The sequence below is a fragment of the Gadus chalcogrammus genome, chromosome 12 (genome assembly GCF_026213295.1).
Source record: "Gadus chalcogrammus isolate NIFS_2021 chromosome 12, NIFS_Gcha_1.0, whole genome shotgun sequence".
NCBI lineage: Eukaryota > Metazoa > Chordata > Actinopteri > Gadiformes > Gadidae > Gadus > Gadus chalcogrammus.
Window position 1 is genome coordinate 3,501,570 of NC_079423.1, and position 12,591 is coordinate 3,514,160.

Below are 12,591 nucleotides of genomic sequence, written 5' to 3' on the forward strand. Positions count from 1 at the left end.
AGTGGACATCTCAGACACGCTCATGTACGTGTATGAGATGCTCGGGGCGGAGCTTCTAAGTAACCTTTATGAGAAGCTTGGAAGACTGTTGACCAACACAGAGCAGCCCACGTCGTGGCAGGTGAGTGGCATACACATCACATGATGCATGTTTTTTACATGAATCTTTGCCGTGCCTCTACAGTAAACCACAGCCACCCAACCAGCCTGGCTATAACCAATTAATGAGCGTGAATTGTGTACAAGAAAGTGGTTTCACTCTCACGGCTCATCACAATGTGTTGTCACCCCTTCCAGCATACAGAAGCATTGCTGTACGGCTTCCAGTCTATAGCGGAGACGATAGACGTAAACTACTCGGACGTCATCCCGGGTCTAATAGGGCTCATTCCCAGAATCAACATCAACAACGTGCAGCTGGCCGACACAGTCATGTTTACTATAGGTAACGGAAACTCACTTGGCTCTGTGCCCCCGCCTTCTGCTTCTGCTATCCACATCCCTAAAAAATAAGGACGTGAGATCGGCCTTGAGTCTGAAAATTCCTATTCCTAATATATCATCTAATATGGAATGCTTCTTTTAATAATACCGGTGGCTTTAACGTAGGGCTGCACGATATGGGCAAAATATGATATCCCGATATTTTTTGGCTGAATGGCGATATACGATATATATCTCGATATTTTCTAGAGTGGGTTAGATGTTTTTTTTGTAAGTCAAAAGCCACATGTGAGATGTTGCAAGCACTTTTATTAAAACATAGGTCAGTATGACTGCAACATGTGATTTTGTATCGTTATTTTCAACAGAATTGAATGAACATGTAAAAAAAAAAAGGGACGTTTTTCACCTTCACAAAATAATCACCTATGCAAAACAATATAAAGCTGTAGGTTACACACATTAGCTACCATTAAGAGCATTGGCTTCGTCGCATTGTCCTGCGTACTATGGTGAGGGTTTCAGTGCGCCGTAACTTTAATCCCCCGCCCCCTCCCTTCTCCGTTCCATTTGGGAACATGTTTGGTTTCATTTCGCTTGTTTCGTATATTTTAATTAATTAATTAAGAGCGTCACCAGAGGGCGCCCCCAACACATTTGCCGAGCGCCGGCCCTGGTTTCGGGGCAGAAGAAACTGTCGCGGCCGGTGATGCAGCAGCACAGCCACGGAGTTTTACGCATTCCTCATACTGCACTTTGTGCCGCTGCTGTAAATGGTGGAACAGATTTGTCGTGCTTCCACTTTTAGTCGCAACGGTTTTGCTACACTCTCTACAGATGACCTGCAGCTGCTGCTCATCTGTTTTTTTTAAACCCAAACTATTTCCACATTATGGAGCCGTTGTTTCTCCTCTTTGAAACAATTTCGTCTCCCGCCGCCGTCTCGTTTTCTTTACGGGTATCATCCATGCTTGTTGTGTTGTGAGGGGGCGGCGGGGGCGGGAATGAGGCGTCTTTGCACACGGCACGTTCGGAAAGACAGAGTGGGAGGGGGAGGGGTCGCGCTCACAGTCTCCAAGGCAAGCGCTGTAGACGCTTGCGGGGGAAACTGACCATTTTAACGCATATCGATATAAACGATATTGTCAAATCTTGTATCCCCTTGGAAATTATATCGATATATCGTACATAGCCGATATATCCTGCAGCCCTACTTTAATGTGTATATACTAGGGCTGGGCAACGATTAAAAGTTTTAATCGCGATTGATCGCATAGTATTGGTGAGTTAACTCACGATTAATCGCACATTTTAAATTATATTTTAAATCCACTCTAATTTAATTTAAATGAGATTAAGGAATGACACATTATCATTCATGCCAAATTTACTTAATAAGCAAAAACTAGACCAAGTGATCTTGAGAGAATTTTGATTCACTCAGTGTGGGTTGAATATGAAATTTACAGAACACTACAGCTTTGCGAATTGTAAACCGGCAGTTAATTAGTACAATTGTAAACCCAACTGTTACTACACGTGTAGTTAAAATCCAATTTGGGAATTATGAACAGGCTGTCATTTACTGCAATTGTAATCAGGCAGTCACTTACTGCAAGTATCATTGAATGTAAAGTATTGAAACTAAAAACAAAAAATATTTTTGATATGAATGTTCTGTGGGCAAAACCTTTAAAAAAATCAAGGTAAAAAAAAGAATGCATCAATTAACGCGTTAACTTGCCCAGCCCTAATATATACTGTACATATGTACATAATAAGTCATATAAGTCATAAGTCATATATATGCCTGTGTAATGTATGGGTCTGTGTAATGTATTTAATAGGGCCCTGCCGATTTCCTCGGCCGATTATAGCCTTTTTGAAAATAATCGGAATCGGCCAAAAAGACGCCGATTACAACCGATTATATATATATATATGTATTTTTTTAATGTTATTGCGCTTAGTATCCTGCAGATTGCGCTCCTACTCGCCTTGCTAACTAACAACTTAAGCTGGAGTAAAAAAGAGGAGATTGAATTTTACCGTACAACATGAAAGCACGCTCGCTCAGGCAGCTGCGCGCTCACCTCACCAATGTACACAAGACGCGTTGTTTGAGCATGTTGTGCCTGTTTTTCTTTAGGTCCCAGGCCATGTTAATTTGTTATACTGTAGACTCTAACGGTGAGACCATACTGCTCAGCACGCACGTGTTAGTCACTGCTCACGAGCGCAGCACATTGGGAGTTAGTTATTTATTTTACATTTTACATTATGGCGCGTTTCCACTGCAGGGTGCGGAACGGATCAGATCGCAAAGGTCCGGGTCGGGTCGCGTTTCCACCGCCAAAAGTGGGCGTGACCCGGACTTTGCCGTACCCGTTCCGGCCCCATTCTCGGGACTCCTCCGTTGCGGTACCCAAAACGAGACCAGACGCCTGAAAGGGTCCCGTGAAATTCTAGCTACACCCCCCCCTCCGTTGATTGGTCGACAGAATCGTCACTTCCGGGTGACGCGGGGATAAAAACAAACAAACAGTAGCCTCGAGGTATTATTCTTTACAATTAACATGTCGCGTAAAAAGCTTGCTTGGGCGAACAAGGAGGTGGAGACGTTCGTCTGCATTCTTGGGGAGGAAGACGTTGTTTACGATGTTTACGTAGCTGCCGCGGCGATCGACATCCGGCCTACCACCAAGGGTACTGTCGGCAGTGGAAACGCGACCTCGGAACTGAGCTGGGCTCTACCGCCCCCTCCCTACCGCACCTTTGCGATCCGATCCGTTCCGCACCCTGCAGTGGAAACGCGGCATTACACAAATTTTTGACTGTAAATGTATTCTAAAACACTCAAAGGTTCTGCATTCAATTCACATATTCGTCAAAAGTGTTTAAAGTATATTTAAGGTATCAAAAACTACGTTTTATATGGTTTTTTTTTGTTGTTTTTTAATCGGCCGATTAAATCGTAATCTTAATTTTTCTCTGAAAATAATCGGCATCGGCACTCAAAAATCCATATCGGTCGGGCCCTAGTATTTAATGAATACTTTGTCAGGTCATTCTTTTGTTTTCATCAAATTGCCCACCTTCTCATAATGGTCCGTACTCTGAAAGATTTGTAGCAATGTCAAGCAACATCATGCTTTCATGCTTTTAACACATTCATACTTTCCCACATTACCCATGAATATATATATATATAAGACCATGACGTTGTGACCTGTACAGAACATCAATGTAAAATCTGCATGGGGAAGCGACACGACAACTAGACCCCATTACAAAAGCAGTCAAGTTTGAGTAGGGATCTGTCTTCCCCCCGCCCTGTACATGTACAGCTGAACACAACAACAACATCATGTTTTTCCCCCTTCTTTCCCCAACCCAGGAGCGCTGGCAGAATGGCTGGCAGACCACCCAGTCATGCTCAGCAGCGTGCTGCCGCTGGTGCTGCAGGCCCTTGGGAACCCGGACCTCTCGGTCTCCTCCGTGTCCACGCTCAAGAAGATCTGCAGAGAGTGTAAATACGACCTGCCGCCCTACGCCAGCAATATTGTGGCCGTCTCCCAGGTAGGAGCCGTGAGGCCTGGCAGAGCTCTGCACCAGCCCGCTGTTAGACTTAAAGTGAAGGACCGCAGGATCTGAACACATAGAGTCACCATGACATAGCTCCAAGGGATGGATCCAACAAGACACACTGAGCAAATAGCTTGTCGAGAAAATGTCAAAAAGGATAAAAATATACATCTCAAAGACAGCAAAGGAAGTCAGTGTAGGATCGACTCCTGAGAGGTTTGGGTGTTAATATTATTTTAGACTTTTTGATAGATCACCGGTATGTTTGCAGTGGGTACATTCCTCTGTGATATGTCAGGTGCATTTTGAGTTTTAAGATCCCGTTGTCTATCACTTTAAATTCATGCTTTGGGGGATTTTTCGAATTTGCGTAAAAAGTGCTAAAAATAGTTTTGATGCCATACATTAAACATAACTTGTGTCCGTCTCTTCCAGGAGGTGCTTATCAAGCAGATCCACAAGGTCAGTGTGCGTCCTCTTGTGTTGGCCCATCACGAGAGACCGCGTGCCTTGCATTTAAAGTAGAGACACCCGACACATAACTCTTGTTTTATTGCATTCTTTTTATGGGTGTACTCTGAGGAGGTCGCCGTCTGTGTGCACAAGTTTGTACGTGTGCTTTCAATGCCAATTTGGGATTTACGTGTCGTGGTGGTGGTAACGGAGGCTAAACATGCACTCCTCTCCCCCCAACAGACGAGTCAGTGTATGTGGCTGATGCAGGCCCTGGGCTTTCTGCTCTCTGCGCTCCCCGTGGAGGAGATCCTGAGGAACCTGCACTCACTCATCACCCCCTACATACAGCAGCTGGAGAAGCTGGCCGACGAAACGGTGTGTACGCACGATTCACATCTGCACACACTCACACATCTGAATTTCAACGGTAGAGACATGAATCTGTATTGAAAGTGGGTCATAAATGTAGTCGAATACTAACATAAATTTCTAATTTGGTGCCTTCTTGACCGAGAAAAGGGAGACAGTGACTTTTTGGCGCTTGTGGATTGAAGATGACAACTCCCACAAGGCCAATCAGTGTTCACTCCCTGAGGGACATAACAGCCAATCAGCGTTCATATACTATAGCCTTATATAATATAAAATATCACTGCCAAAAGCTGTGTGCGCCTTCGGATGATATTATGAATTAAAGACTGCGTCGGGTTCTCTACACAGTCTCTGGTACTTCCATAATAAGTAAAGACTTGTGGTGGGGGTTATCTCGGAAAGAGTCATGCACTGGTTCGGGTACCCGACAGGCTGACCCGCACAATTTGGATGAACCGGGTAAAAAATAATGTATTGTGTCGGACAAGGGTGCGGGTCGGCTCAGACGCCTGAACAGCGCGGGTCGGTCGTGGGTTTTGCGATTGCAAGCAACACTTCTCCGGTGCTGGATATGATTTTCAGGAGCGGAGGAGTCAACTAAAACCGTCCACAGTGGATGATATACTTTTTTTGCACAGCAATCTAAAGAACCACGCTCAACACCAGATAGTGTAATTCCCCGGCGTTCCATTATGTTTCTAATTATTCTTCGGGTGCTTGTCGGTCGTCTGTATCAATTTATAGCAGGTCTGGTCGGTTGCGGAAGTACGGGCGGGTGCGGGTTTGCAAAATATCACTCGTGTATTAATTCTCGGCCATGGTGGAGAAGGAGCTGGGGGAAGAACGTTGGCTTTGACTCCGTGAAGTGCAGATTGAACCACGACTTCAGATTAATGTAGAAGGACCAGAAAACGTCGGAGAACCCGACGCAGTCCTTTATTCATAATATCATCCGAAGGCGCACACAGCTTTAGGCCGAGAAGATATTATTATATTATAGATGTCTATATATATTATATTTGATCCTTTAGATGGATCCTCTCCCGCCGGAGCTCCCGGAGTGTTGTAGAATATCTTATAGAACACGGCCAAAAGATGTGTGCACCGGATGATATTATGAATAAACGACTGCGTCTCTGGTACTACATCAATACTTCATTAGTGCTTGTGTGATTTACCGGTCACACCGGACACAAAATACAGAGGCCCCCCCCCACCCCCTACACTTCCTGCTTTAAATGACGCAAAATTTCATTTTCTTCATTTTGAGTACGGTAATTTAAAGCAGGTGTTAGTGGTAGATAGGGATCTCACCCTAGTCAGGGGAAAGAGAGGGAATGAAGCAAGACCATTCAAAAATATGACTGGGTTTCTAACGATACAAAGCTTAATGCAAATGGTTGTCCCTTTAACAAGAGCACATGTACAATTTAATATGTATAAACGAAATACATGCATCAATTGCAAATTTGTACACACACGTATTGGCCTGGCTGTGGCCAGACCAAGCTCAATCGTAGATTGCATGTTGGTCTGGGGAGGCTGATGTCATTATCTTCAGCACAAGAGGCGTGATCAACAGGCTTAGTTCAAATGACTCGAATTGATGTACGCAATTCGTTGCTCCCCTGTCATCATTGTGTTAAACCAGCCAATAGCGCGCCAGGGGGAAAAGCCATCTTGGTGATTGGCTCCGGAAGCAGAAAGAAATGTATTGCTCCTCTCCAGACCCTGCTGCAGGGCGAATTCAAATCGCCGGCAGAACAGGCTGGGGCTACCGAGTCAACACGTATGGCATATGCTGTACGTGGCAGGCGTTGTTGGGCATTGGCCGCAGAAGCAGATCCTCTGGCTGTCTGGCCTTTGCAGGGGAACATTTCTTTGCAGGACCAGATGGAGGTTGGTCCTGCACCACAGGCTGAGACTAACATAACATAGTACACACACCACACACCAAACACACTGCAAGCAGGAGAAAATATGAAAACTATCTAAATCAAATGTATTTCCTCAGGTTCAAACTATTGTGCTTGCAAAAAAAGGACTGACCCTGATGAAATCACAGATATAATGAAACCTGACCTGCTCGTTCAATTAAAAAAATAAGAAGCTGACAGTACCTATAAATACTTCGCTTGATATTATCTCTGTGGGACAAATGTAGCCTCCTCTTCCTAATTCCTTGTTCCGCCACCATCAAAGACCTCTCTCCTGGGGTGAACAGAGGAATTGGTACAGACATTGCTGCTCCTCGCTTTCTCGCTCCTTCTCTCTGCCTCCATCTCTGTCTCTTTCTACATCGCTCTCTCCCCGTCTCTCTGTCTCCGTCTCTGTCCCTCTATGGGCCCTATTTTAACGGTCTGAAACGCAAGTGGGAAAGCGCAAAGCGCAAGTAGCTTTGTGGGCGGTTCTACGGCGCTATCGCTATTTTACAGGCGGATAAATGACGCTTGCGCCGCGGCGCAAGTGTCAAAAGGGTTGGTCTGAAGCAGCCTAATTACCCGTAGGTGTGGTTTGGGCGTAACGTGCAACAAACCAATGAGAGTGCCAGCTCCCATCCCCTTTAAGAGCCATGAGCGCATTTGAATCGGACGAGTTGATATTTTGACAGCGCGTCTGCAGTCTCCGAGAATTTCAAACTGCAAATGGCTTAGTTTATTGCCAAATAATATGGCCTAATTCACACATGGAATAAGGGTTTTTCTTCCACAACTTCAGAAATACTGAGTCCTCAAATAAATTTCGGCAAAGAAAACGTATGATGATAGGCTATAACATATGATATGCGGTAACTGTGGTTCTATTTAATGATATACGCAATACATTATAAACATTGTTTCTTATCAGTATAGTATGCTATCCTAATATGCATGTGTCCCCGCGGTAATAGACATTGCCATTGATTGTTGGGTCTTGTTCGCGAGTGAGGGAACTATGGAGCGTGAGATTGGCCGGAGAATCGGAGCAGCGGGGGCGGTATTGCGTTCGCTTTACGCAGATGCATTGATTTAAAAGTACAACTTATTACCGCTGCATCAGCTGTTCTTTCCCAAATAATTTACCAAGAATGTGCGGCTAGGTAGATGAGAGAAGCAAAGTGTATGCGCGAGGTGCACAAGCAATCCGTATGCATCGCATGCGCATGTATGCATGCGCCCTTAAAATAGCGTCTGAACAACGCGCCACTGACTTTAAACCAGGTATTTCCTGGTCAGTAGCGCAATGGTATTCAGAGACGGCAAAATACCGTTTGCGCCAGAACACGCCTCCTCCTTCCGCCGAACCGCCCCTTGCGGCGCATGATCAATCCCTAATTTACCGGCGAGTGGCGCTGGTGGGAAAAGAACGCTCTGCGCCAGTTGTAAACTAGCAACGACACATGCGCCAGTGACTAAGTCACTTGCGCCGGATGCAAGATAGGGCCCTATATCTCTGTCTGTCTGGCTCTCGCTGTCTGTCTGTCTTTCTGTCTATCTCAGTCTCTGTATCTCTCTCTAGCTCAATCAATCTACTCTCCCCCTCTCCGACTCCATCCTTGTTCCTTCTCGTTGCCCCTAACCCACCACCACCCATTATGTGCATTATCTCGAGCTGTGTAATGTATGCATGGCCATAAACCTCGGCGTAGAGACTCCAGGCCAGTGTCTTACGGCCCCCTGGTGGAGAGTCGCGGCCTCAGCATCAGGGAGTGGCTGGGGGGTTTAATGACGTGACGGAGTTAGAAACGATTTTCTCGCTGTATTTGAAGGGAAGGCAGACGTGGGTGTTATTTTTGCTGAAGTTGTTTTTGCTCTGTGTACTTGATGTTCCGTCGTCATGTTGACACATGGGTAAATAAATGTTTCTTAATGACGCCTTAATTACCCACATCACCTCTGAGAATGTGGGTAAGAGCGGAGGGTGAGGGGTATGGGTAATGTGCATGAGTCAGGCTAGAGGGGGTGGACACAAGCATCCTGACGACTAGCTGAACATCATGGAAATGTGTCAAATTATAATTGTGTTGGCTTTTAGCGCTGAATCGATGAATACATAGTTAGAGGCATATTGTACGATTTCCAGTGATATGCACTTTTTAATATGTTGTTGAAATTGTTTTTTACATCCTGACAGCAATAAATAACTTATGGGCAATGAAAAAGAAGCGAAAAAAAAACTAATTCTGTATCGGCTATAAACCTGTTAAAATGCTTACCAATCGGAGACACTGTGCCCGAATCTAAAGAACCAATCACAAGCCTGCGCGTTCTCTCCCCTCTGTGTACGAGCCTGAGCCGGCCTGAGCGCGTTAACGGAGGGCAAAGAAAGCGTTGTTGTCATAGTAGTTCATGACAGTGGACTAGACCTAGTGAGCCTACAACGTTTACACAATGGAAGAGAAACAACTGAAGTTACCACTGCCACCGTTACTTGCCCCGGTTCATCCTTTTAAAAAGGCAAGAAAAAAAAAGACAGAAACTGAAAAGGCAGCCACAAAAAAGAAGTTGGAGACTGCTCGATGAAAAACGAGAATAAATATTGGATTCGCTTTTCAGCGATGGCGACAGCTGAGGGAGTTGAATGGCCTGAAAAGTGACGCAATGGTTGCCGTTGAAGTAAGCCGTAAGCAGCAGCAGCGCTCGTGCACGGCTCTGTGTCGAGGGGTGGGGGCAGGGAGTCCTGAAGGGTGGGGGAGGAGTTAAACGTAACTTCGAAGAGAAGCTAATTTCAAATCATGCTAGCTCTCTCACATCGTACAGTATAGCTTTAAGGAAGGATATCTGGTAAGATGAAGAATATTGTCTGCGTTGTCGGGGAAGGTATCTAATATGATAACAAATATATCTTGCATGCGGCATATTTGACCTGCTAGTGGGTATCAGAGATGGGGTGTCCTCTGAGTATCACCATCCTAATCATTCTCGTAGGGCACTCGTCGACCTAGCGCTGGTATCTCCCTGGTAGTTCCCCAGAGCATAACCCTGTGTTTGTCTGTGCCTCTTGGACCTCTCCAGCCCAACCCCTCCAATAAGCTGGCCATCATCCACATCCTGGGTCTGCTGTCCAACCTGTTCACCACCCTGGACATCAGCAAGCAGGACGACGAGTCAGGGGAGGGATCGGCGCCGCCGGTTAAAACCACGCCCCCTCCACCCGGACCCAACCCTGTGAGTCCACCAGCTGCCCGGCCCTCTGCGATGCCCATTTAACCAGCCGTCGGAATGGCTGCCACAATAGTAATTTGAGCAAATCCAAATGGAAAGGATTCATGATTCAAATTAAAAGTATAGAATATAATACAAAAAATAGGAATTGCGTTAAATGGACATGCCTTCAAATATTGAATGTGTGTAAAAAATATTCTATGTGTGAAAAAATGTAGTGTCACAAATCAGAATTTCGGAATAACCCAAAGTTAACAAAACAGGACGCAAGACACAACTCCGCCCCTTTCAGATTTGGTTCCATGACCAAGCTCTGTGCTGTCTCCCTCCATAAGTTCTGCTATCGCATAGGACTGGTGAAAATATACAATGTGTTCATGGCTATGGGTAATACACTTGAAAATAATATGCATGCATTGTGACCTTCAGGTGGTGGTGGTCTTGCAGCAGGTGTTCGCCCTCATCCAGACGGTCCTCAGCCAGTGGCTAAATGACTCCCAGGTGGTAGAGGTGAGGCACAGGTCAAGATGAGGGTCCCAAGACCCGTGGGCCAATCGGATGTGTTCACAGATACCAACCCCATGTCTATATTTGAAGTGCGACTTCACAGCTCCGCCAATCATCACTTTCTGTCGAGTGGGGATTGATGTCTACACGTGTGTCCCTCAGGCCGTGTGTGCTATCTTTGAGAAGTCGGTGAAGACTCTTCTCCACGACTTTGCGCCGATGGTGTCCCAGCTTAGTGAGATGCTTGGTCAGATGTACAGCACCATACCTCAGGCTTCTGCTCTGGACCTCACACGACAGGTACTTACACACTGGACCACATAACAGCAGGTATACACACAGACACACGCACTCAGGTCAGGTATTTACTGATCAGGTATGCAAACACATTCGTGCTCACATGACACATTAATTATTATTTTAACCTCCTCTTTATATTTTTCTCCAGATGAGAATACCATCTTTGGACATTTGTTGCATAACTGCGGGGCGAATCCATTGATTACACCCACTAGGCTTGATGTGTGTGTGCTGATGAAGCTTTATGTTTCAGATGGTTCATATCTTTGCCAGTCAGACGGACCACTTCCCACCCATCAAGGCTCTGTTTGAGCTAGTTACCTCGGTAACACTCTCTATCTTCCAACAAGGTAGGGGGTCCGGCAAGTGAGGGGGCAGCAAATGATTCTCCATGTCTGTGCCATTTTTTTTGTTATAGCCAGATCCCTGATGCTTTACTGTTTTGAAATCGTTTTCTGTGTGTCCCTGCTTGTCCAACATCATATTGAATGTTTGGCGAAACGAGAGGAGGTCCAATATGGATTCATTTCCCGATCTGTATTCTTTAATATGTTAGAATCATGCTTTCAAGTTTCCTCCTGACATCACTTGGGAGGACAATGAATGCTGTTTTACATATTTCTAGTCCACAGTGCAAGAGCACTTTAGATGTTTCTGCCCGGGGGATGGCTTTCATGAAGTTAGAGCGCATCAGAGGATGCTACGTCACCCTTGTCTTACCCTGTCCTCATTGCTTTTAGAGCTAATTGTAAGGACAATGTACCTTCTGGCCTAGGCGGATTGTCTCGGTCTTAAAATACATTGAAACTACAATTATGTGCTCCGCAATGTATCGATGTATTTCTCATCAATGTAATCTTTGATGACAAACCTTTACTAAAGGTATACTGCTATTGAATCGACTATAGAGTTCTGTATGAAGCACATCGAATAGGATTCATCTTATTTGATGAGAATGATCAAACCTATTCCACCCAGCTGAAGGGGGAACCTAAAGGTCAATCCAATAGTGTGTTCGTTAGTCACACTCTTGTCAGACGCATATCACTTTGAGATTCTTGAATATAAAGTGCATTATAAATAAAATTTATTATTATTATTTATTATTATTATATACCCCAAAATGATTCCACCCCAAAGTGTGATTGAGTGTCAAGGTCCATATCATGTCTGCCTCTCCTGTCCTGTGTTTTTTGTATTTTTATCATTGTGCACCCCACCCTGCCCACCCTTCTCTTGTACTTTGACTGGTACAGTACTGGCTGTTCTGTCTTCCTGCCTGTTAACGCTTTTTATTCACAGAAGGTGTCCTTGTGCCCTAACGGGAGGACTTAAAACATTGGCTTGTTCAGTTGGCTGTAGCTAAATAATATAGCACAGGCTGCATTCACCCAGGCACCCAAAACCCTCCCCTCTTTTGTTCCCTGACATTAAAATTAACCTTGGTGAAAGCGATCTAAAACACAGAAGCTCTTGCGTCCAACTAAGTTCCCACACTGTCGGGAATGCTCTGTGTACAGTCTTCACGGTGCTGCCTCCACTTATGGGATAATTGGCACATCATTGTCATGGAAACGGAGCCAACTCTTAACAATGCACACTTGTGGTGGCATATTATGAAAATCGTCTTGTTTCTCCATTTCTAAATGGAGTTGAGGGGCATTTAAGGGCAGGTCTGTGACTTCAATCCAAGCCAATATAAGATTCTAGGTGTGATTTATTGTGTTTCGCAACAGCCCTCTGAACAAGCCAAACGCTGGGTTTGATGTTAAAATGGGGGATC

General features: G+C 45.1%; 1 protein-coding gene across 2 annotated transcripts in view; it reads left to right on the forward strand.

Annotated features, from left to right (window-relative positions):
* LOC130392865 (importin-13-like) overlaps window positions 1–12,591 on the forward strand; it is a 32,857-nt gene that overhangs the window by 14,127 nt on the left and 6,139 nt on the right. For both annotated transcript variants that reach the window (XM_056603366.1, XM_056603365.1), the window contains exons 9-17: window positions 1–121; window positions 298–445; window positions 3,842–4,023; window positions 4,465–4,491; window positions 4,726–4,860; window positions 9,852–10,004; window positions 10,431–10,511; window positions 10,671–10,808; window positions 11,062–11,158. In XM_056603366.1, the coding sequence (XP_056459341.1) occupies window positions 1–121; window positions 298–445; window positions 3,842–4,023; window positions 4,465–4,491; window positions 4,726–4,860; window positions 9,852–10,004; window positions 10,431–10,511; window positions 10,671–10,808; window positions 11,062–11,158 (1,082 nt within the window). The remainder of the gene's footprint in view (window positions 122–297; window positions 446–3,841; window positions 4,024–4,464; window positions 4,492–4,725; window positions 4,861–9,851; window positions 10,005–10,430; window positions 10,512–10,670; window positions 10,809–11,061; window positions 11,159–12,591) is intronic.